Source organism: Vidua chalybeata, chromosome 2, assembly GCF_026979565.1.
Source record: "Vidua chalybeata isolate OUT-0048 chromosome 2, bVidCha1 merged haplotype, whole genome shotgun sequence".
NCBI lineage: Eukaryota > Metazoa > Chordata > Aves > Passeriformes > Viduidae > Vidua > Vidua chalybeata.
This window is the reverse complement of record NC_071531.1, coordinates 8,519,613-8,544,998: the sequence shown is the minus strand read 5'-3', so window position 1 is coordinate 8,544,998 and position 25,386 is coordinate 8,519,613. Positions and strand designations below refer to the sequence as shown.

The 25,386-nt window shown below is 39.1% G+C and overlaps 1 protein-coding gene across 1 annotated transcript in view; it reads right to left on the bottom strand.

The window, feature by feature from the left end:
* RPGR (retinitis pigmentosa GTPase regulator) overlaps window positions 1-23,317 on the bottom strand; it is a 37,094-nt gene extending 13,777 nt beyond the window's left edge. The window contains exons 1-7 of the mRNA XM_053936219.1: window positions 23,254-23,317; window positions 20,901-21,026; window positions 14,011-14,103; window positions 11,352-11,414; window positions 9,672-9,830; window positions 8,099-8,248; window positions 2,612-2,770 (exon numbers count right to left, since the gene is read on the bottom strand). Of these exons, the coding sequence (XP_053792194.1) occupies window positions 2,612-2,770; window positions 8,099-8,248; window positions 9,672-9,830; window positions 11,352-11,414; window positions 14,011-14,103; window positions 20,901-21,026; window positions 23,254-23,293 (790 nt within the window). The 5' untranslated portion in view covers window positions 23,294-23,317. The remainder of the gene's footprint in view (window positions 1-2,611; window positions 2,771-8,098; window positions 8,249-9,671; window positions 9,831-11,351; window positions 11,415-14,010; window positions 14,104-20,900; window positions 21,027-23,253) is intronic.
* Window positions 23,318-25,386: the final 2,069 nt, after the last annotated feature.

The window sequence follows — 25,386 nt, the reverse complement described above, 5'->3', positions numbered from 1 at the left end:
CTCTGGGAAAAATAATTGAGTTTCTCATTTTAGAATTTCAGAGGAAAAAAAAAACCAAATATTTATTTTAATATATACTTTCTACATTTTACTCTGTTTGTAGAGATTCCAAGTAGTACCTTGATTTAATAACCCAGATAAGAGTGGTTCTCACCACACGAAATTGCCAATAGAAGAGATAACAGTCATAAAAAAGAAATCATATGAAGTGCTTTGGAATAGACTAATTACACATGAGAGTCAGGAAGAAACTTGCCTTATACTCTGTAAGATAACTGAATTATGCTGTCTTCTAATTTGATCAACTCTAAGTAGAAATGATGTCAAGAAATGAGCCAAGATGAGCAACAGTTTTTCCATGACATTTTCTCTTGTACTTTTGCTATGCTAAATGAGATAGATGAAGCAGGGGAATATTCAATAGTCACACACTCAATTCTCGTTTCCTGAGACTGAAATGTCACATCCTTAAAAACTGGAAAGGCCCTGAAAGGATTAAAACCACACCAGTATATATTGTGTTCCTAAAGGCAAGCAGCATCCATTTTCATGGAGGATGACACTTGAAATTCAGAATTTCTTCAAAATTGTATTACTTTCTTAATTCATGAAAATGAGCTTAAAAGAGGTGTAAATATTTCTGTCCCTCTTTAAAGATATCTCATCAGAATTCTCAGTTTCTGGCCACACCACTTCACCTCAAGATGTAATTTAAGACCGATTTCAAATCTGTCTTTTCTGGTGCAAAGCCATTAATGAACGTACGTCACAGTCACTTAAAATTTTTAGTATCCATATCTACTTCTTTTCACATCTTTTTCTCAAATTCTCCTTTGAGTCAGAAAATGTTCTCCATGTTAACACTTCTGACTAAGTATCTTTCCTTTGAGACAGTATTGCCACTATTCTCTACTGTTTCACTCAAAGTGTCTTACTCAGAAGTTCACATTTGTCACCTATTTAATAATAGCTGAATCACATTAAAAAAACATCTATCTGATTTTTCATTCTTATCACAACTATTAATCTTTAGGAAATGTATTTTGTTGGAGAATACAGTTTATCCTCTTTTTGTGACTCAGCTAGGTCCTCTGGCACTCAATACTTTGATCATCGATTGCCATATCAGCTAGCACTGAATTTCTTACTTACCTTCTACTAAAAATTTATTTCCATAAGCAAGTAAATCTTACATACATGCATAATTATTACAGTATTTTCTTCACTGCATTTTTTCTGTGGCATTTATATTTCCCTCTTTGTTCTAGCTCTTACACAGATTTCACTATAATGATGATGGCATCCAGGTCTGTATCTTTCTTCTAAATCTCTATAACAGCCATTGGTTATAATGATTTTTTATCACATGAAACACCATTAAGTCAAAATATCTATTAGTTGAATTCAGATTTATGGTTTAAAAGATAATCAATTATGATAATCAAATTCTTTCTACAAAACTTCACTTTATAATGCATAAAATAATGCTATGATTTATGCATTTGTTGGTCCCAAATTTATGGCAGTTTTTTCACTAATAATGATAATTTGATTTCACATAAAGAAATTTATTTTGTGACATAGAATATTGCCAGGGTAAGACTGCATCTTGGTGGAAGAAGGGAGACAAAGGCATTGAAATGTAGACAAATGTTTATATTACTTCCTGGATTAGCTACTGCCATTTCCTCTTTATAGTTTTCCCAAAGGAATTTTAACCTATCCAGAATCTTGAAGCTTGACTCACTACACATGATCTTTTCCAGGATTCTGCTCAAAGGCACAAGGAAATTCTGTATCACAATAAGAGATATTTAATCCATTCAGGAATGCAGTAGATTGTGAAGCTACTTGAAAAGTAACTTCCTACATACCTTCCTAAATATTCAAGAGCATTTAAATTTACTACAGAATGGATGCTTCCCTCTAGAATTTCCCTCTCACTGCAATAACAATTTCAAGCTCCTTAGAGGAAAGAGACATCAATCATCTGTGTTGCACCAGGTGGTGCTGGCTTATTACAATTCTAGGAAGAAAGGCACTCAGCTTATGCAAAGTTCTCTTCAAATGTTATTTATTGGAGCTAAGAATATAAAGAAAAAGAAGACAGGATCAATAACCTTCTGTCCCTTCAGAGGCTGGGAGTCCCAAGCTGTGTGGAATTGAAGAGGACCCCAGCATACTGTGTAGATCCTATGCATGGAAGGTTACCTCAGTTTGAGCTCTTACAGGATCTTCTTACATCCAAAACCACTCTATACATCATTTATACTGATAAATTCAGCATTTTATATGGAATAAAAAGGACATTCACATGGGAACTTGCTGCTGAAGTTTCAGATAAAGCAAGAACAGGCAAGTGGTGTCAACCAGGAGCTGCCTGGAAGCCCCTCCATTAAAATCACCTGGCCAAGTTCATCCTGCAGCCAAGAGACATGGGCAGTGCATCACAGGCCTGCCTTAGCTGGGTGGCACATGGATTTCTACCTCCTTGGTGGACAATGACCTTCCAGTTAGGATCAGCATCCAGCATTTCAGTGGGATGTAAATTCTTTAGAGTTACTAGAGTTTAAATTACAGGGCTGTAAGAAAAGCCAGTTAAATTGCATACCTGTCAGTACCACGGTGTGTTCTCCACCACAAGCAACCTTATGAACCTTTTCCATAATTCCCAGTACAGGCTGTGGGACTCTATTGTTCTTGAGCTGTTCAGGGAATAATCCCAGTTTCCCATTCACAGGCTCTCCAAAAGTATAGAGCTCACCATCTCCTGTGAAAATACAGAATAGAGCATGGTTTCTAGCACACACTCAGGAGCAAGGATGGGTTGTCAAGACTGCTGCAGACAAATTATAAAGACAGAAAAGTGTATGAACATTACAGAATAGCTGAGCATATTTGTATAATGCCCAAATAGCTGTGAAAAGTATAGAATTCACAGAATCACTGGGTTGGAAGAGACCTTAAAGATCATCGAGTCCAACCCATGTCCCAACACCTCATGTAAACCCTGGCACCCAGTGCCACATCCAGTCTTTTTTAAAACACGTCCAGGGATGGTGACTCCACCACCTCCCCAGGCAGACAATTCCAGTACTTTATTATTCTTCCTGCAAAAATCTTTTTCCTAATATCCAACCTGTATCTCCCTTGGCACACTTGAGAATGTGGCCTCTTGTTCTGTCAGTTGCTGCCTGGAGAAAGAGACCAACCCCACCTGACCACAGCCACCTTTCAGGGAGCTGTAGAGAGTGATGAGGTCACCCCAGAGTCGCCTTTTCTCCAGGCTGAACACCCCCAGCTCCTTCAGCTGTTCCTCACAGGGCTTGTGTTCCAAGCCCCCCATCCTCACTCTGCTTTGATAAGACAAAGGTGCTAGATTTGAGTCCCCTGCAAATTCCAAATCACAATATTTAGCCTGCAAGGGAAATGTAGCCACAGGAAAAACAAAACCATATACCTCAGCTTCTGAGAGGTGGTAATTCTCTCTGTAATCAGTATTTAAGTCAACTGAAGAATTGCTTGTAAGAAACTGAACTGAAACAGAAAATAATTCTGTGTGGAATTTTGATGAAAAAATCAACCTGCTTAAGCAGGGCCATCCCAGAGCACACAGCACAGGATTGTGTCCAGACAATTTCTGGAATATCTCCAGTGAGGGAGGCTCCACACCTTCTCTGGGCAATCTGTTCAGTGCTTGGTCACTGCACAGGAAAGAAATTCTTCCTCATGTTCAGGTGGAACTTCCTGGCCATCAGTTCCTGCCCGTTCCTCCTGTCCCATTGCTGGGCACCACGGAGCAGAGCCTGGTCCATCCCCTGAGCCCTCCCAGACAGGGATGAGATCCCTCCTCAGCCTCATCTTCTCAAGGCTCTCTTACATTCTTCTACACCTCTTTAAGAATTTTTGCAGTCATTTCCATCTGTCTGTGCTTCTTAAGAACCAGCAAATCATCTCAGCTGCAAAAAAGTGTATTTCATTTCATTTCGGACCTATGGACTGTGTTTAGTCTTCTCTGTTAAGTTTGATTTCCTGATTTAATTCTGATTTTGTTCTTATATCTATGTGCAGAAATACTCTGAACAGGCTGATACTTTGCTGTTATTTGCATCAGCATCAATTTTCTGTTCTAAAACAGTAGCCCAATTAAAAAGATAAAAATCAACTGCAATGGGCGGTTTTCTGCAACCAAAACATTCTGCTGACAAAAAGAGATTTTAAGCATTCTAAGTGGAAAGGAAAAAAAAAGGGCAACAAAAAGAATCCTATACTTTTTGGAAGGTAAGTATTTTTTCAGTACTCTTAGATCAGCCATATATTTCTAAAAACAAGTTTAAAAAACCGCAAAATCATTTGGGAGATAACTACTTATGCAGTTCTCTTTGAAGAGACCAGCAGTTCTTTTTAAACATTATTGCACTGAAAAAATTAATCCAATCACTAACTAATTAAGAGGATTAGAGATTCAAATGGCCAAGTCTCCCAAACTCATCAAGTTTATTACGTTTTTTCCACTTAATAATCCAGCTAACAAAGATAAAACCATTTACCAAAGCAATTTTTGAATACATTACACATCCCTTTTAGGCAAATAGTGGTCTAAAAACTATGAAAAATAGCAATCAAGCATGAACAGAACCCAGTCAAACCCAGATAAATTTTGAGTGCAGTATGTGTGCAGTACATCTGCATGCTGAGGACATGATGTACTGTGTGGAGTACACCTGAATTTTAAGGACACTCTGTTCACAACAAAACCTGGTTATTTAATTTGTTCCTCTCATATGAGTCACAATCTCACATGTTGAACTTTCCCTAATGTGATTTTCTGTATCACTAAACTTAAAATCACAGGAGCATATAAAGAAAATGGACAAGTGAATGGAAAATGTTCCTCAAAGGAAAATGTGCATTTGAGTGCATAGATAAGAGACCTGGCTGGTGGCAAATGAGGGACAAAAATAAGTGGACAAAAGAATTGGATAACTCTAAGATTTCTTGAATAAATGAAGAAGAAAAAGAAAAGAAATATTTATTAAGACCAAATTGGTTAAAAGTATCTCAAACACTGAAATCCAGAGCATGGAAGTGTTTGTGGGATGAATGATTCTTAAACCAGTCCTTAAAAATAATGACAAAATATATTAAAAAAAATAATCCAAGGAACCTGCAAAACTCTTTATGAAAAGACATCCTCTCAATAAGAATCTATCTTGACCTTGATTACAGTTACAATTCAGGCAGAGGAAACACTAGAAGGGGTCTAGTACATTCAATTCCTTTCTGTCTCCAGAAATCTAATTCTGCTGTAGAGGCCAGAGCAGTAGTGAGATACATCAGCTTTTCCTGCTCTCCATCTCCTGCAGTGGACAAATGCTTTGTACATGCTTGCCAATCTTAATGCTTCCTGAAAAATTGTCCCCTCCTGAGTGTGAGATCAAAAGAAAGTAAAGATCTGTATAAGTGCTCAAAATTGTTGGTGCAATCTCCCAGCAGTTTATTTCTCTGTTGATTTGCTTGAGACATAACCCTAATACTGGGACACAATGTCCAAAGCCTGTGAAAAGGGAGGAAAGAAAACACACTGAAAAAATCCTGAAGAGACCTGGAAGCTACAGACTAAGAACTTCTTTTCAGTGGAACTCTTTGACAAATGCAAAGGAGGGGAAAAGGGAGCAAACACTAGTTCCTAATTTGCATATGGAACTGAGTTAGCCATTGCCTGTGCATGTGCCTAGTCTAAATTTCAGAAGTGTTTTTTTTTACTTGAAAATATTCAGGATTTATTCTGTTCTTCTATTCTACAACCGCTTTGGCATTAGTGGAGTCCACATGTACATGGCAGAATGCAGGCGACACATGTTCAGCAGTTAAATTGTCTGCAAAGAAGGCCTTCTAGAAAGCAGAAGGAAGAAGGGTGACATCATCTTTTTGGAACTATAAGAGACATTGCTTCTGTCTTTATAGCAGTTTAACACCCTAAAGTTAAAAGTCTACTAAAAAAACCCTAAAACCCAGCAATTTCAAAAAAATAAGAACTTCATTTTAAAAGGAAAAAAAAAAAAAAAGCTGGAATGCATACTTCACCACTATTTTATTCAATACTCTCTTATTAATGAACATCCTGCCCTGGAGAGGGCACTGTGTGTCCACACTATATTTTCTAATGTCCTCATGAGCCCCTTTTAGTTTTAACCCAGATATGCCTGTGTTCCCCACAGGTTTTTCAGCCAGCACACACCTTATGTCAAATGTAAACATATTAAGAAAGGGAGCCATATGGTGCCATGCTCATTAGTTCAGTCTGACAGCATTTACCAAGTCTTAAATCCTGCAAGTATGTTACACTATTAGTGTATTGTTTGATGTCTAAAAATCAAAATGTGGTAATTCTATAGTATTCTAATAACTGGTAAGTAACTCATCCTAAGACTGTGGTAGACTCAGGAAAAATGCATAAAGTTAATTTTTAAACACTGTGTAGATACACCCTGACAGTAGTGCAACAGAAAATCGATTCTGCAAAAGTACTTGGATGCCCAATACTAAATTTTTATGGTAGCTGAAGTATCAGTCAAATAAAACTGTTGGCGAGGGTCCAAAAGAAAGTAATAAAAAAATTTATCTTTTCACCACAAAGAAGGCCATGTGTGTGTCAGTAGCTTCAGTGACACAGACTGAATTCATGCAGGACTTGCAGATATTAAGGCTGAAAATTAAGATTTTCCACCTCATACTCAGGCCTGTTTAAGTAGTAATAGGTTCACCAACTCTTCATTTTCACAGGTAATAACCAGTTCATTCTTCCTATCAATATTTTAAGAAGCTCCATTTTTCTTAGGTACAAGCCTAAGCCTTTTTTTCTTATCCCCTTCCATCATAAGTTTCCACTTCCCTAGGACACTTGGCACACACTGTTCTCTCTTTACTCTCAGATATTTGTCCTCAACCCTTCTACTAATAAGAACTTTTGTGGCATTCTGCTGCACTCCTAGACCTTCAGCCCTTGGCTCAAAGGCAGACATACTCACATTACTACTACATCCTTGAAGCAAGTATTTCTCCCCCTCCACCCCCAGTTTATTCTGAGTCCAGGAAACTGTATTTTTCCTAACAGGTGCTGAGGTCCTGACCAGTCCCAGACACTTAATTCACTTTACTGTAATAAAGTAAAATATTACTTTGTAATAAAAAGTTGCAGACTACCAGCCTAACACCTAATTAATATTTGTCCACTGTAGCAAGCTCTCATTCTGTTAACAGCGTGCTCTGAGAGAGCAATAAAGATGTTGTATGTGGAACAGTAACATTCATCAAGTAATTTGGGAAAGGTATCTGATGGAATAGCTTTACAATCAAAACTATTGATCCTTTAAAATCTTTAATTACTCTAAGGGGACCAAACTGTGAAGTTTAATAATGTAAATCTATATTGCTGAGAGGAATTCATAGCTGCTTATACATAATGCCATCAATACTGGCTGATAATTCATCCATACTGGCATTATTACAAGATGAGTAATAATCACTGTGGAAACCAGTGGACAGTTGGGAAGAGAGAGGTGGAAAGCAATAGGGAGGTGGTTTGGTTTGGAGATCAGACAACAGCTCACTGCACCATTGCTTCTCCTCATATCACGTACTGCCAGTTTAACTGACTTCAAAACTTAAATTTTAAGACTGAACAACAAATCTAGACAACAATCTTTTACTTCTAACAAGATTAATTTTTTCTCATAACATAGCATCTCAGTTCAATATTGGTATTTCTAGAGAAGATAAAGTTTATTATTTGATCATCAAAACAAAAACTCAAAAAAAAAATTGGATTTTTGAAACCATAGTTTTAATCCACAATATATGCAATAACTTTTATGAAAACAAACAGTGATATTTCATTTTTTCTAATATACTTTCTCACAACAATGTGCAAATGCAGAAAATTAACTGCAAGTTTTTTTCTCTCTGTGTGATACAGAACTACATAGGAGACTTTCTGTCACATGAAAATTTTTAAAAACTATAGGGTATCAAGTTTCAAACAACTATTTGAAAACCACTGTCTTGTCTCCACTAACCTCTATTCCCATTCTCTTACCTGTAATAAAGGCAGAATGATAATATCCACAGGATACAAAGGAAACGGGTTTTCCAATATCCACTTTGCAGGGGACACTGGCAGAGGCTTCACTGGCCAGGCCAATCTGACCTTCTGAATTATCACCCCACACAAAGAGCTGCCCATCCTCTAAAATGAAGACACTGATAGTTAATAGATTAAAAAAAAAAAAATAAAAAGTTAATCTATTTATTGAAGAGTACTTCAGAAACTCTGTATATGATACTACTGAATGTCATGATCTCAGGGATATAAATTATAATTTAGCTCAAGGCAAAAAGGAGTTGGAAATAAGAGGGTTTTTCTTAGGCTTTTCAAAAGTGACCCAGAACACTTACACATCAACCAACGTTAGGCCATAAATACCAACTGAAAAAATACTGTGTAAAAAACATTCCTTCAGAAAGAGGAAGACTGAGTAAGACAATTCAGTTGCCAGAGTTCAGTATGTAAATATTACAGTGAATTTAAGACATCTTCTCATTCCTAGGTATAAGTCATCCCTTTCTCATTCTTCCAAACTTATTCTCTGTTCTGACTTTGGTAGGCATCCCACTTATTCATGCCTTATCTTTCAGCTCTCCTCACAGGTGGTTATATTGACCAGCTTCATTTTGCTCTCCTTAAACTACAACAGTAGATGCTCCAGGTTTATTAAGACCAGCTTCTATTGAAGCAAAGAAGGCAGTGAACAATATGAAAAGTCTGTAGATTCTTCTAGAAGAGATAGAGTCTTCCCTCTGCATATTTCTTATTGGTGGGAAATAAGTTGTGAATAAAAAAGTACCACCTACAGTATTACTGAGGTGGTGTTAGGAGTCAAAATAATTCAAAATTGTCCTAAAAATCTAAAAAAACTCAGGAGAATGTCAGCAATTGGCATAAAAAAAAAACCCCAAACACCAAACAAGCAGCCTAGCATCTCTTTCAAGTTCTAAAACTACAGCCTCAATAACTTACCCTAAATGGGTACACAAAAAATTGCTTTAGAGCAAGACTTGAAAAATTGCATTAGAGGGTAATAAAGGAGCACCCATCCACTTTTTGACTGGAAGTATTAAAACCGTGTGGATTTCAGCATGTTGTGATGTATAATTGGTATAATTCTGCCACCTGGGAAACAGGTGAGGGGCTCAGCCTCTCCCTGAATTAGTAAGGAATGACACAGCTGTGCAGCCTGAACCAATGGACTGCAATAGCTGCAGTAAGAAGTGGAATTCGAGATGCTTAGTTTTCATAGGATTCATGTTTTGTAGCTGCTTTCCCTGGAAATAAACTGAAGATTTTTATCCATTTGGAAGGTATTCATACCATTCCTCCTCTGTAAGTATTTCTACTAAACTTTCACAAAAACTCTAAGTTAATGAGGCACACACCCCTTACCAGACTGTTAAAACAGGCAATTGACTGTCAAAAAATGACTGTGGCTACCAAGGAAAGAAGATAGTGAGGATAGAAAATGCACCCACTTATGCAGATAGAATGCTGGATTAAATCTTCCTGGAGCCAGGTTGGACACACATAAACAGATTTTATTAGCAGTTGGTCTCACCAGTTACTGCTGCTGAGGTGTATGATCCAGCTGATAGTTGCTTGATCTTGTGCTGGTTGGTGAAAAAGCTGATTAAATGAAACGTGGTCCTTTCTTCTGTGTCACCTAATCCCAACTGGCCTTCACTGTTACCTCCAGCAGCATAGACATTTCCTTTTTCTGCATACAGAAAAGCACAGGTGATACACAGAAGGAAGAAACCAGAGCAAGTAATTTAATTTTCAATGGAGAAAACATCACAAAAACATTAGGGTCTGTTGCCCTGAAACACCCTCCAGCTGAAATTAGCAGTTTCTGTTGTAGCTAGCAAGGTTTTCCTGCACACACTTAGAGCAGAACTTCCTAAAGACCTTATTTAATTTCCAACTATTCTGGAGACTGATGTAAAAATAAATGTGATTGGAAGTTCTGCAAGAGCTCTGAGAAAATGACTACCAGTAGCCCTGGCAACCAGAAGCAGCTCCTTCCACAAATAATGTATATTTTGAGATTAAGTGGGAGGAAAAGGGTGCATGATGTCACACACATGAAAAACTGAAGCTGTATTAGTATGTAAATTAAAGAAATTAATAACTTGATAGTTTTGAGTACTGTGAATGAAATATATTTGTACTTAGCTTTTTATTAGAAATAATTTACTTATTTTAATATTTAAGTAACTTCCAATTTAATTAACCAGGGTTTTATTTTTTTGGTATCGTGAATTTAACACTGATGACAGATTTCTTCAACTTTAAAGAACTTTAAGATTTATACTTTTAATTTTAGTATGTTTCACATCTAACGTGCTCATCTATGAAAAAACAGATGCATCCTGTTATTAACAGAAACCCAGACAGAAATGTGATAAGTAAACTGACATACAATGACCACAAATTATCTAGCCAGTGTGTACACCAAAGGTGACTAATATTTACTCTGTGCAGTCTTGCATACTTGGTTTTTATTAATATGTTCTATTTTATTCTAACAATCTTATTTACAGTGTTCAGGGTCTCCATGTATATAAACCTCCTAATAATCAAACAATCCTCTTTACAACATTACTGAAAGCTAAAGAATTGCAACCACAGAGATGGCTATTCCATTACATAAATTATAGAAGCATGTCAAGAACCTTAATAAATTCTCTGTATACTGTGTCTCTACAAATTTATTTTTAAGTTTAAATTTACAGTTTATTTATTTATAGCTTAATAAAGCAACTTGTCATTGAAATAGAAGGCTATGCTGTGTAACAAAAATGCAGGAAAATTTGAAGAGTTGAAAACATTTAGTTCTGTTATATTTATTCAAATATATAACTTCACACTAATAAAGATTATTTATCATAGGTAAATTTGAGTACAGATGTATATAAAAATAACAATATATCTTTACAAGGCTTAAAGAAAATATTCATAATTGTTAACCACACCTCAAATGCCAGTAAGAAATTTTTCCATGCATCCATTACTAGGAAACTTCTATCTAACATTAGTTTATAAATGCAATTGCTCAGAATAAATGTTAAAATTCTAAAAAAAAAATCAGAATTCTAAGAACTGGATGTCAAATCCCTAAGTTTTAGAAGGCCCATTTTCAATTTTTTTCCTTCTTCAACACTTCTGAGGTTCCTAATATAATTTTGCATGAAAGCAAATGAAGAAATGCATCTTGAATGAAATAGAGGTTACATACCTGTGTAAACTAAAGTGTGGTTTCTTCCACAAACAGCAAGTTTTGGTTTTTCTGGTTTTAAAGCTAAGAATTAAAACCAAAGAGGAGAGAAAGTTTTAAAAAAGCTGATAGCTGTGTCAACAAAATGTTCTATGCTCTAGAGGGAGCTCTGATTTCTTCTTTTGACTTTTTTATGAACAGAATTATTACAAAATTCATTGCCCATTTGAATCTAGCACATGACTTATCGAATCAGTATTCTCCCAAGATAAGAGAATAGGTCAAACCTTAAAAACTTAAAACACTCAAGTTAGCTTGATGATGGTTACTTCATCCCAGTGCCACAGCCCCTGGAATTTGCCATTTACGGGATACGCCTCAAAGAATATATTAAGTTGCAGGAATAGAATTAATGATTTAAGCTGTCTTCAGTTTTCATTAACAGTGCTATTGTTACTTCCCTCTTAGACTTTTTCCACTATTGTAAATCTTTGAAACCATCCTGTTCCTTTGTCTTACCATCCCTACCTCCCTTTGTTGTGCTCACATCCCTTTTCTGCTCTGTTCTGATCACTTCCTGACCACTGATCTCAATTGCCAAGGGCAGTCTTACCTGAACAAGTGCCTACATTTTTTGCATGTGTCATCCTGTCTCAATTTCAGCTGAGTTACCACCAATGAGAGTGCCATGGCATGCACTTCTCTGCTGTCTGGTCACTTTGAAAGACTGGGAATGTATGTGAGGGGAGTCAGGAGTTGTTTTGGTGGGAAAGAGAGAATACAGAAGCTCCTCTTCTCTTATGACAATTGTACTCCATTTCAGAAATGGAGAGGAAAAATGTCTCCCTGACTTTTCCATCCTTGCTCCAGTTACTGTTCATTGTCAACAAATTATCTTCTCTCAGTCATGTCCATGTACCCTATACAATGCTCTAAACAAGGATTATTTTTACATAATAAATCTTTAATTGCTTTTCCACTGCCCTAGTCCGTAACAAAGCCAACAACAATCATCCCTTTCACAAACCTTTTTTCAGCCCTTACAGATCAACTTTCATCAGCTCTTTAACATCCAGATTAAGATGCCATCTACCAAGGCACCAAAGAAATCTATCAACTTAAGCATGAACTGCCCCTGGTCTGTCGCACAGACACAAACTTTAATTCATCCAAATTCAGGTTCCTGCCTCTTCTATCCAACACCTACCACTACCACCAGGCTGGAACCATAACATTTCCAATCGTGGTTTCTTCCTACAGTCTTTATATCCCAACACTCTTCAATTTCAGAGATGATCTTAATCAGCTATTCAGAAGCCTGTGCTCCCTAAACTTCCTCCCACTTAGGCTAACCAATTCTATGTTATGAGACATGCTGTATTTATAATGTTGCTGGTCATTTTTCATAACCAATGTCATTAATCTCTAACCAATGTCATTAATCTCTAACCAAGTCCCAGAAAATATTTTTTTCAGAAAACATGCAGACACAAGCATTTGGCTCCAAGCAGAAACTGAAAAGTGTCCTTACAACCCCATTCCCAAAGCCAAGTAATCACCCAAGGCTAGTGAGAAAAGCTCCAGGAATTCCTCCTGCTGTCTACTGTCAAGAGAAAAAAGACACCCCCCTTGTGACTTTTTTCAGTGAATACCAGGTCTGCTTTGAATTGCTGTCATCTTCTCTTCATCTTTTATGCTCCATTGCAATTCAACAGAAAACCCAAAACTTGAAACCAAATCTATTTAAGCCAAGGTAGGAATCAATCTCTCACATGGCTGACAGAAGATGTGTACCTGAGAGTAGCTGCATTCTCCATCTGAAGAGAGATGGAGGCAGGAGCAAATAAAGGACAGTAGAGTAAACTAAATCAGGAAGAACAGAGTTTGAACAAGCAAGATAATTTGTTTTTAACAATAAGCTAACAGATCGATCTGCTGGCAGAAAGAGCGAAGATAAACATTTAATAGTGAAAAGAAATGTGTTAATGGGATAGATCTGACTTGACATAAGTAAAGTGATAAGGAAAAGTATTGACTCAGCTTTGTTTGACAAGATAAAAACAGCTAGGAAAGATCAAAAAGATCACAGTGCAATGAAAACATATTTTCCAAGACATAAAAGAATACAGGAATTTATTTTACTGCCTCATAAAAATGTATTAACATTTATGTACCCTGGGGCATTTCTTACACTTGTTAAAAATGTAGCAGTACTTGTGAAAAGTTTCTGATAGATTTTTTTTCATTTACAAAGTTGCAATGAAAATAGTGACACAGAGGTTACACAATGCTGTTGAAACTATGGCTTCTAACACATAGACCATGCAGAGACCAAGCATCTGATTATTGTCTGCAGTAAAAAATGAAAATGTGGTTTGTCAGAATAGGCAAGTACTACATGAAGTCAGAGCTCTCAAAAATGACAGGATTCTATGTATCTGAAGTAATCCTCAGATGCAAAAGGACTCGGAATCTGAAGTAATAGAAAATCAATAAGGATCCTTTTGAGCTGTCTTCCTGATCTTGTGTAGTAATGTGCACATGTGATGAAGAATAAGAAAGAATCCGTTATTTTGGAATTGCATCCTATGATGTACATTTTCACAAGGGTCTTGTTTCAAAAAGACAAAAAAAAAAAAAAAAAAAAAAAAAAAAAAAAAAAATTAAAAATTCCACAAACCTTTAACACAGGTTGGTTTGCTGACAGTGCTCTTTGATCCTAGTCCTAACTGGCCCCAGTCGTTACTGCCGAACATGTATAGTTTACCTTTCCCTGAAAAAAAATCATAGACAGAATCCATACAAGTGTTTGAATACCTCATTGGAGACAAGATGGTCATTCACTCACAATGAACTTATTACTTCCTTTTTGATGTAAGGTTTAAGTTTAGGCAATTCAGTACATAAGTGTAAACAATAATTAATATCCTTGTGATTTAACAGTTCAAAAATAGTAATTGCATTGTTTAAGTAAGAAATCCCCAGCCAGAAGAAGAAACATTCCCATCTTTAATTACAGCACAGATGAAATGCTCTTGAGAAAACAAGATGTACTTTTGGGCAGATCCTGCAGTTCAGAAAGCACAGTATCTATAAGCCTCCTTATAAAATAACAGCACACCTAACTGAGCACCTACATCTTTTACTCCAAAGACATGAATGAATAATGCAGCTATTTGATAAATACAAGTACAGATTTTTAATATTTGGCTTGTTTGGTTTTATAGGGTGGGATATTTCTTTTGCTGCTAAATATCTTCTCTTAAAATGATTTACAAATATGCATTTATATCAAATGCAGTTTCTGATAAATTTTCACAAACTGTATTAATTTGTTATTCTGCATCATAAGACGGAATGTATAAACCCACCACGCAGTCAGAGTTATTTAAACCTAAATGCAAACATTAGGTTACAGCTGTTCAACAGAGACAATGTTAGAATCACCATTCAGAAATTCCTATGATGTGTCATTGGACTTGCATATTTGACCATTGCAAACAATGAACTGTTACAATTCTGAACAACCAGTGCTTTTTCTGAGGATGGTATATGAACAGATGAGAATTTTGTCATCTGGGATGGAAATTAGCCAAAAGTGATTCCTGACAGTACCTTAAAATGAATTCATTTAATTTCAATTTTTTAAACTATCACATCTTGTAAAGCTGTAAAGTTCCCACTGGAAAAAAAAAACCCTTGTTCCAACAGAAATCTTTGCAAAACAATAGAAACTGATTTAGCAAAAAGCCCCACAACAAAACAACATCTCCCACCCTTTCACAACAATTAAAAGGACTTTGTTTACTTCTGAAGGTCTGCAGAGCTTTGTGCATTAGACTCCTATCTTCATGCTGTCACCCTCATCAGAAATTTGGTCATAGAGCTTGTCACCCTCATCATCTACAGTTACCACAACCACAATTCATAACTGCAATTCCATATAATAATGCCAAAATAATGTGGCTGTTCCCAGTGAAGGTTCTGATTGTGATTTACAGAGACTTTGAAATATGATATTGCAATGTTTGAAATATTACCCAAAAAAATCATATTCTAATAAAAATATCCATTCATTTTCTTAAATATAACCACATAGTTAAAAAGAAAAAAAAAAACCACACCAGTGCTTAACTATAACTAGTAACTAAAATCCTGATTGTTAGATTTTACAATTCTTGGCACGTGGGACTATGTGTCAATATTATGTCTTTCCAAGAAAGCTGGAAGGGAAGAAAGACAGAGGTCAAATTCATGCTCACAGTGTTCTACTAACAGCATTTATATCTCCATCCTAATTTTGATAATGCAATCATGTCAAACACATGCAGAGCTGTCCCTGACAGCAAATACACCTTAACAGAATGGATTGTTATCAGCAAATGACATCTATCCTATATTGGTATGGCTTCCTTGTATCCTTGCTTTACACTTTCCAACTGCTTTCCCAAGACAGCAGTGCTTTTGTGAGAGTATGATGCCAAGCTGCCCTAATTCAATTTAAGCACATTCTCTTTTATCCATGCAAAATTCAAACAAGGTCATGCTTTTCATCCTATAATCTGCTGGGTTTTATATCAGTCTTTAAATTCTCAGGCATTGCTTTGTAAGTCAAAGAGCTTAATAGATGAGAGGAATTTTTCCACATTCTTTTACAACTGAGTGACAGCCTTTTATCATTTCAGGTTTCCTAGGAGTATAACAGAAAATAAGAAATCTGGGAAGCAGTTAATTTAGAAAGAGAATGAGAATTACTAGGTACTACAGAGGAACCTAAACAAATGCCTGTAATGAAGCAACATTTCTCAGTCTGTACAGCAAATCAAGTTTCAGAAGAGACACGATTCAATCTAAGCTGGCCAAGAAATCCAATATAATTTTGCATGCAAAAGGCACAATTTTCATAACTGAGATATCCCAGCCATCACACAGATGCACTGAATCCAACAGCAGAAAAATAGGCAAGAATCAAATTTCAAAATTTCATAAACTCAGATTGCTCTTGGTTTTTTTGCTTCCACTTTGGTGCCATCATCCAGATTGTGCCCACCTGCCAGGTGGAATGGCTGGCACAAGACAGGTCCAGCAGAGTAAGACTATGACTCTGGGCAGAAGGGAAACAACAGGATATAATGAAAAGGTCTACTCAGACTGTTTTGGTGATGAAAACACACTTCCAACAGCAGATGTTTCACCAACAGCAATTCAGGGCTACCAGGGAAGCCACAAGACACTTCCATGTGTAGCAACAGAGGTTTTGGGGGACACTTCAGTAAGAGGTTGTCTCCCACCTAATTTCTCATGAATAGTTGCTATCACAGCTGCGATTCCTGGCAACACCATCAGTCTTGTGCACTTCTGGTTCATGAAGTGCTTTTAAAGGCAATCATTGGGCAGCTGGGAAACATCAGCTGAAGTCCCATGTGCTTTGTCATGGCAGGCAGCCAAGTACTCTAATCACCTATGTTTAAAGGTATGTTTTACATATCCCCCCCCCACTTTCTTTTTAAATTATATGAGTGTGGGAGAGAAATAATATAGGGAGGCGATGTACAGACCTTAAATATTTACTACAAGATCCTTCTGAGATATTATATCTTAATAAAACATAGAAGGTAGTATTTTGTACAGAGTAGCAAATGCCAAGACACCAAGATTATTTTTAAAATTATTTTTATTTGAGCTATTTAGTGAATAAATTATGTTAACAGTTGATTTAAAACTCATATAGAAGTCAAATAAATCCCAGGAAAATAGGGGTGGCATCAGATTTGTTAGACAAGTCATGATATTTTCAGAAACTTTATTGAGCAACAAGAACAGTCATGCTTAGGACATTTGGCATCACACAGGCAAAACCAGCAGTGTACATTGCTTGCTCACATACATCAACACAAACGTGTACCAATCTTTCTCATCCTCCTCTTGCAGTTAATGCAAAAGATATTGTGCCATGTTCTGTTGACCTACTGGTAAGCAGAAAGAATAGAAGAAATCTGGTGACAAAACACCTGGAGGGCTTTCAAGATCTCTGTTGAATGTTTAATGCCTTACAAAATCTGAAATTATGAGTATACTATCTTCTTGTGGTTTCATATGCACCTCTTTTCACTCCCACTTTTACAATTGATACTTATTTCTTTCCTTCTGCTTTCTCGTGTTGGGGGCTTGAATTCTCTCCAGGGCACTGAGTTCAGAAAAGGTGTTTTCATTCACCATCATTTCCCCCTTGTGAACAGGATCAGTCTCTTTGATTAAATGTGGTTAAGCTGCCTAGGATACTCTAATCAAGGCAAATAAACAATAAGATAGCTGTTAAGTTTGAGAGTTTTGTAGGAAACAAAATTTAATACACAAGCATTGGAAGGAGATTCTTAAAAGTATGTATATTCATACTTCTTCACACCAGCTCCCATGAGGATGAATTAATTGCTTTCCAAACCTGCAGTTATAGAAGATGCAGGGGACTACCAGTATTCTTGGGACAAAAAATACAGAAATGAAGCAAGAACCATTATGAAACATGTTACAAGTGATGCTGGAATACATATTGCTCATGACTGCATTAAAGACGTAAAGAAGACCACTGCTTAAAAAAATTCCTTCTTGGACATTTTAATCAAGGTTATGCCAGTGGTAGACAGCAAAAGAATAAAGAAACACTTTAAATTTCAAACCTAAACTTACTTCCTGGAGAAGAAAACATTTCTTCAACTAACTCAGCAAGCCAACTCAAAGTCAGCAAGTAACTATTACTGGTCCCATCAATTCCAACATGCAGCCACTACATGTGAATAAAATTTTGGACTCTTAACTCCTGACCTAGAAATGCAAAGGATGGAGTGTTTTGTATTTATTTTACACTTGTCTTTATAAAAGTCATATGGGAATATTGATGCTGGATTAGATGAAAGTTTGAAAGGTTTTGAATATTTTGTCTGAATGCTAAATATTAGTTCTTGTACATTTTCTTCATTAGTATTCAGTCAAGATTTGTTGCTAGTTGTAGCCATCTCTCCTGCCCAAATCCAGCATTAAGGAATGATTTGTATCAGTTTGGGTGATTGTTTTATTTACAATTGTTGAGCCACGTTAACTGTAAAATTGGTATATTTCTTAATTTTCATCTACCTCATAGTCCTACTGTCCCCTACAAATATACCTCCCTCTCTCTCTTTCAAGGTGTGGGGAAAAAAAAGGAGGGGGGAAATTTTGTGACCTGTAAATAAAGACTGAAAGTAAAATGAAGCATGCATTAACACACACCTGCTTGAGATACTTTTCCTCCTTTGGTGATGTTTGCCTTTTATCTCTTCCAGGTCAGGTTCAGCTGAAGAATCTGTTGGTTTCCCACGAGGTCTGTGCCCTTCTCAGTAAACTCATTATCAGCATGAGCTTCTGAACCATTTATTCCAGGTGTTACTGCAGCTCAGAGTCATTCCCAAGACCTGTATCATCCAATTCCATCTAACTGCAGAAATGTGAGGTGCACATGGGCATGCACTGGTGTGAAGAACAAATGAGGGAGAAGAGCTTTTCCCTTCCCTTCTTCACTTTTTTTGTACGACTCTTGGAGTTTCTCTACCTTTGCTTGTTGTTGATCCACCTTTACTCTCACTTTTGCCTTTCCTTTACAATGACCCAGAAAGCCTTTTGCTACCAAAGAAGTCTTTTTCTCATGCTTCTACAGTTCCTTGACAGCAAAAGCTTTGAGGAAATAAAAGATCTGATCATCTAGAAGCCTCCCTGGTGATGTACCTGCCCACTACCACAGCTAGGGCAAGCTACAGAGACACTTCTGAAACAAGCTGCATATACTAAAATAATGGAGAGAAGGGGAAATTATACAGAAATGGTGCTGCATGAAAATCTCTGCAAGATGACTTCTTCAAAAGCTTTATCTCAGTGGTCACTATTACAGTGATGTGGGAATTAGGGGATTGTTGCTGACTGGGGCTAACAGTGCTGGCCTGGGCACATGCTGGGAGGCAATTCAAATTTACTGGTTTAAACACAGAACTGTACCTGTGTTATTTCAAACTGGGTGTGGGCATATAAAAGTATATGTAAAAAGAAAATGCAAAAGGAAAATGCCACCGTGCCCCAGGTTACATCTGGATTAATTTAATGCAACAGGTAATTTAATATTATTGGTTCAATCCAAGAAAAAGTGTCAAGCTTTGTTCAAAATAAACTATTAATGTATATTTCATCTGCTGTGAAGTTAGGCTTGAAAAATTCATCGTGTAATTTCACCTCAGGGTGTTCTGCAGCCCACGAAATCTATAGTCTTTTTTATCTTGCCTGGAATAATTCTTTCTGAAAATTCAACATCTTCAATGTTGCTTGTGAACATTGCAAGAAACCCTCAGGAAATTATTTAATAAGCAACAGCCAATTGGATACTGATGAGTAATAACTACATTCCAATTTAAAAAGTCGTGAAAATATACATATTTTTTTTCAACAACAAAGTCTTATTATCTGTCAGCAGTTGATTGTCAATACAATCATCACACATGCTCATCCACAGAAGAGTAGTCCCTTCCATATAAAATAAAATGAACCAATTCTTTAATGAGTATTGTCTCCATCATTTCAAAGAAAAGAAAAAAACATTAATAATGCTGCCTCTATTACACCAGTTTCTTTGAACACTTTTTTCCATTTGTTTCCGATTTTCGTAGGATTTTCTGAAATCCTTTTATTGAGTTGCTCTTGCAAGGGTTATTTTCATCTGCCGGTAATTCCAAGCTTAATTTGAGAGACACAATTGTATTTATTGTTTCAAGGAGATTTCTAGTGAACTTGTGGCATTCGGCAGCTATTGTTACTTCCATGATACAATAAATGTAACATAGTAAACATTGTCAGATTCACGAGTAACATTCAGCCTGAACTAAGTTATGCTTACTTTAAACCCTGTCATACACTCAGTTATTACAAACTTCCTCCTGACAGTTCTTGGGCATGTCCCATGAAAACCTTGAGCAACCACACACTAACTCCAAAGGCATCCAACAGTTCTCACAAAGCAGTCCTCTGTCCTCTCCCCAGCCTCAGTTAATGTATTACCTCAGGATGCAAGTAAGATTCCTAACTTTCAAAGGTGTCCAAATATTTTATAATATAGGCCAGCTTCACTACAAGAAAGACATTGAGATGGAATGTGTCCACAGAAGGGTCTGGAGCACAAGTCCTGTCAGGGAAGCTGTGGGAGAAGTGGCTCAAAGACCTTATCACCCTACAACTTCCTGAAAGGACGTTGTAGCCAGGTGGGGTTTGGCCTCTTGTCCCATGTAACAAGAGGATGAGAGGAAATGGCCTCAAATTGTGACAGGGAAGGTTTAGACCAGAGATTGGGAAAATTTCTTCATGAAGCAGGATACCCAGGGAAGTGGCTGAGTCATCATCCCTGGAGGTGTTTAAAAGATGTACAGATGTGGCACTTGGGGACATGGTTTGGTGGTGAACTTGGCAGTGCTGGGTTAATGGTTGGACTTGATAATCTTAAAGGTCTCTTCCAACCTAAACAATTCTGATTCTATATCCTCTATTTCCAATACTGACCTGTAATAATAGCTGTATGTTCATCTCCACATGATATAAGTACAGGCTTGTCATTTTTGAACCAGAACTTGCTGGGAATATCTTCTGCAAATTTGCTTTTTCCGAATGTGAAAACAGCACCTGACTCTGAAACACAAAAATATGTCAATTTTAGTGAAAGCAAAATTTTGCCTCACAGATTTTGAAGTAGATATGTTCTATCAATTCAGTGGCACATTTTATTTTCTTATCTTTCTCCTCTTGCTTCTCTCAGCCTTCAAAACATGAGTTTGCAAAACTCTCATTTCACCCAAATAGGAGGAAGAACTTTCCTGTGTGAGTGGCAGAGCACTGGAACAGGCTGCCCAGAGAAGCTGTGGAGTCTCCATCTCTGGAGATATTCAAAACCTGCCTGGAGGTGATCCAGTGCAACCTCCTCTGAGTGAACCTGCTTTAAGAAGGGAGATGGACCAGATGGTCTCCAGGGATTTCTTCCAAGCCCATCCATTCTGTGACTCAGTGATCAGACAAAAAAATCCAAACAAAGCCATCCCAAAATAAAGTCCAAGCAGCTCTTCAGACTTCAGTAGTCCGCCTGCTTTCTCAGTTCTTCACACTTTCAAAAGTGTTTGCAACATTGTTTCAAATACAGAATGTTAACTATATGCTCAGCTTTTGGTTAGGCATGTGGTTTGATAGAAAATACTAATTCTACAGAAAAATAAATGAACTTACAAGTTAAACAATTTGTCAAAATTCTTGCAGGCAATGTCAGCTCAGATATAAAAGCTCAATTAGACCTCCTATTTTAAAATGTCAAAGCCTGTGCTATAAAACATAGATTTTTTTAAAAACAAAACCAAGAATAAACCAAACATTTTCCTTGTAAATTTTGTTAGCATGTAACACATGTTAGGAAATACACACAATAACAGTAGACTGTTTCTGAAAATTATATTGAGGCATCTTAGTGCATTTACTTTCAATGAAAACAATCCCATCAACAATATGCATCCCAGCTCCAAAACCTAAAAGTTCTTTCTTAAAGTGTATGTTTGATTTGCATTTAAAATAATTATTTAATGCAAAAGCTTCCCCTATTTCCAAAGATGTTATTTTATGTATCAGATGGAGCAGACATGTATAAATTGTACTTATTACCTCATTAGATGTGTTTTTCACTTTCACTTGCTCAACAAGCTTTGTGCAGACAAACTCAAGCCTTTTTAAAAAAAGAGTTGAGTTTTTTCCTTATTTTGCCTAGACACACCTACAACTACAGACAAGCTAAACAGCATCTGAAAACTCTGTTTGAAGTTTTCATCTCCAGCCGGCCAGCCACGCACTTCTGAACTTTCTTAGCAATCTCTGGCAGGTAGAGAGCTGTCTGGTTCATTTATTTTCCCTTCAGAAGGATTAACATAAAAACATTTTATGTTCCTTATTCAGTGTATACAAAAAGCTGATACATTTTCCAATGCCTTTTGTATCTCATTCATTTGACTAAGCCACAACATTTCACAACTGGACACAACTACTGTGTCTGGTTCTGGGCTCCTCAGTACAAGTGAGACAAGGAGCTCACAAAGTGGGTCCGGCGGGGCAACAAGGATGTTTGGGGGACTGGAGCATCTCTCTTATGAGGAAAGGCTGAGGGATTTGGGCCTGTTCAGCCTCGAGAAGAGACAGCTTACAGGGAACCTTACTAATGTGAGTAAATATCTAAACCCAGGGGGTGCCAAGAAGATACAGCCAGGCTCTGCTCGGTGGTGCTGAGCAATAGGGCAAGAGGCAGTGGGCAGAAACTGATGCTCGGGAAGTTCCACCTGAACAAGAGGAAGAAATTCTTTTCTGTGTGCTGTGCAGTCTCCATCACTGGACATAGCCCAGAAGCGCCTGGACACAATCCTGGGACATGTGCTGTGGGATGACCCTGCTTGAGCAGGGAGGTGGGACCACAAAACACGCGGCGGTCCCTCCCAGCCTGACCCATTCTGTGCTTCGGCGCTGCCATCAGTTTGGAAACTGAATCCCACCAACTCAGTAAATTAAATCCCACAGGACGTACACGAGGCGTTTGTTATCCCAGCAACGAGCCAACGTTTGAACATTACCCTGTGGCAAACCGCGACACAAAGTAACCATTAATGCTCCGAATTAACCGCGCCCCCCCGAGCGCCCGGCGCTGCCCCCCGTCCCGGCCACGCGCGGGGCTGCCCCGTCCGAGCTCTGACGGCAGCGGACGCGTTTCTCCCCAGACGCCCCGAGGCACCGGCCCTCGGAGCCGGAGGAGACCTGCGGGGGTGAGGCGGTCAGGGGCCGGCACAGGCAGCCGCACTTTCCCCCGGGTGCCTCGAGGAGCGGCCGCACTCACCGGGCACGGGCAGCTCGGTCCCCGCGGCGGGAGCGGCCATGGCGGCCGGGAGGAAACCCCGCCGGGCCGCGGGGACCGGGCCGCCGGCAGCGCCGCCTGGCGGCCGGCGGGGGCCGCATCGGGCCCGGCCGGGCCCTGAGGGCGGGCGGGGGAAAGGCACAGGGCTGTGGGCACGGCATCACCACAGCATGGGCTGTGCTGGGCACGGGGAAAGGCACAGGGCTGTGGGCACGGCATCACCACAGCATGGGCTGTGCTGGGCACGGGGAAAGACACAGGGCTGTGGGCACGGCATCACCACAGCATGGGCTGTGCTGGGCACGGGGAAAGGCACAGGGCTGTGGGCACGGCATCACCACAGCATGGGCTGTGCTGGGCACGGGGAAAGGCACAGGGCTGTGGGCACGGCATCACCACAGGATGGGCTGTGCTGGGCATGGGGAAAGGCACAGGGCTGTGGGCACGGCATCACCACAGGATGGGCTGTGCTGGGCACGGGGAAAGGCACAGGGCTGTGGGCACGGCATCACCACAGGATGGGCTGTGCTGGGCATGGGGAAAGGCACAGGGCTGTGGGCACGGCATCACCACAGGATGGGCTGTGCTGGGCACGGGGAAAGGCCTGGCACAGGGCTGTTGGCACGGCATCACAGGATTGGCTGTGCTGGAAACGACCTCTGGGATCAGTGGGTACAACCTACGGCCAGCGCCACCATGGCACTCAGTGCCACATCCAGTCTTCCCTTAAACACATCCAGGGACGGTGGCTCCAGCACCTCCCTGGGCAGCCAGTGGTGGGGCAGCACCGGGCCTGGCACAGTGCCCTGAGCTCCCAGGGAAAGCTTCTCTATGAAATCCACCCCCACAGTGCCCAGGCAGTGTCCCTGAGGACCCTGGACCTCTTGTTGGCCAGATCAATACTGGACCCAGGACCGATGATCTTCTTTTCTCTCTCTTCCCATCTTTTTAAAAATTATTCTTTTATTTCTCTTGCTACAAGGACATAAGGGGCTAACTTATACCAATTAACATGCCACATGTATAATTTACTAATAAAACTTTTAAAGATTTTTTTGGACCCTCTGGCATTTGCTGTTCCTTTTCAACCACAGGCATCTGTAAAGCTTGGCTGTTCCCTTCCTCTTAGGTGACACTCATTCACAGGAGCTTGCTATGAAATTGGTCCATGTGGGAATTGGGGTCAGGCAGCCTCTGTACCAGGGGTGTGGTGGATTGGTCTTCACTGGATACCAGGTGCCCACCAAGACACTTCATCTCTACTCCTTCTCAGCTGGACAGAGGAGAGAAAATAAGACAGAAAGCATAGGCTGAGAGAAGGCAGTTTGCTAAAGCAAAAATGAAAGGTTTCATGCACAAAAGCAAAGCAAAAAACCAAAGATTTTTTTTCTCTTCTTCCCATCAGCAAATGATGTCCAGCCAATTACCAGGAAGCAGGAGTTAAGCACCTCATCTTTGCTGCAGAAGGCACACATTGTAAAATAATGAATGTTCCCCCTTCTGCCTCCCGTCCTTAGCTTTTATATCTGAGCTGGCACCATATGATATAAAACATCCCTTTGGTTAATTTGGGTCAGCTGTCCTAGCTGTGTCCCCTCCCAAGATCTTGTCCACCCCCAACCTACGGGTGGGTGGTGGGAAGTTGGAGGGGCAGCGTTGGTGCTGTGCCAGCGCTGCTCAGCAGTAGCCAAAACTCTTGGTGTGGCATCAGCACCTTTCCAGCTACCAGTGCAGAGCCCAGCCCTGGGAGGGCTGCTGTGGGAGAATGAGTCCAGCTCAGCCAGACCCAGTACAAGGTGTGACCTGACAAAGAGGCATTGGCACTGTCCCCTCCCTTTGAGGCTGCAGGGTGGGACTGCAGCCCTTGGCACCTCAACCACATTTGCTCTGTCTGCTGTCTTTTCTCCTGGGCATCACTAATGACACAAGCTCAGTCCCAGGAGTCAGGCTTGAAAGTCATGGGAGTCATTTGCCAGAGGACAACCAAGAGGGAAACCATGGCCTGGCATTCTTCATCTTCTTCTCTTTCTTCCTGTCCCAGATTGAAAGGCAAGATGTATTCCATTTGCCACCTGTATGGCTGTTGTTGTCTGTTAAGTGGGCAGTTTTCCCTAT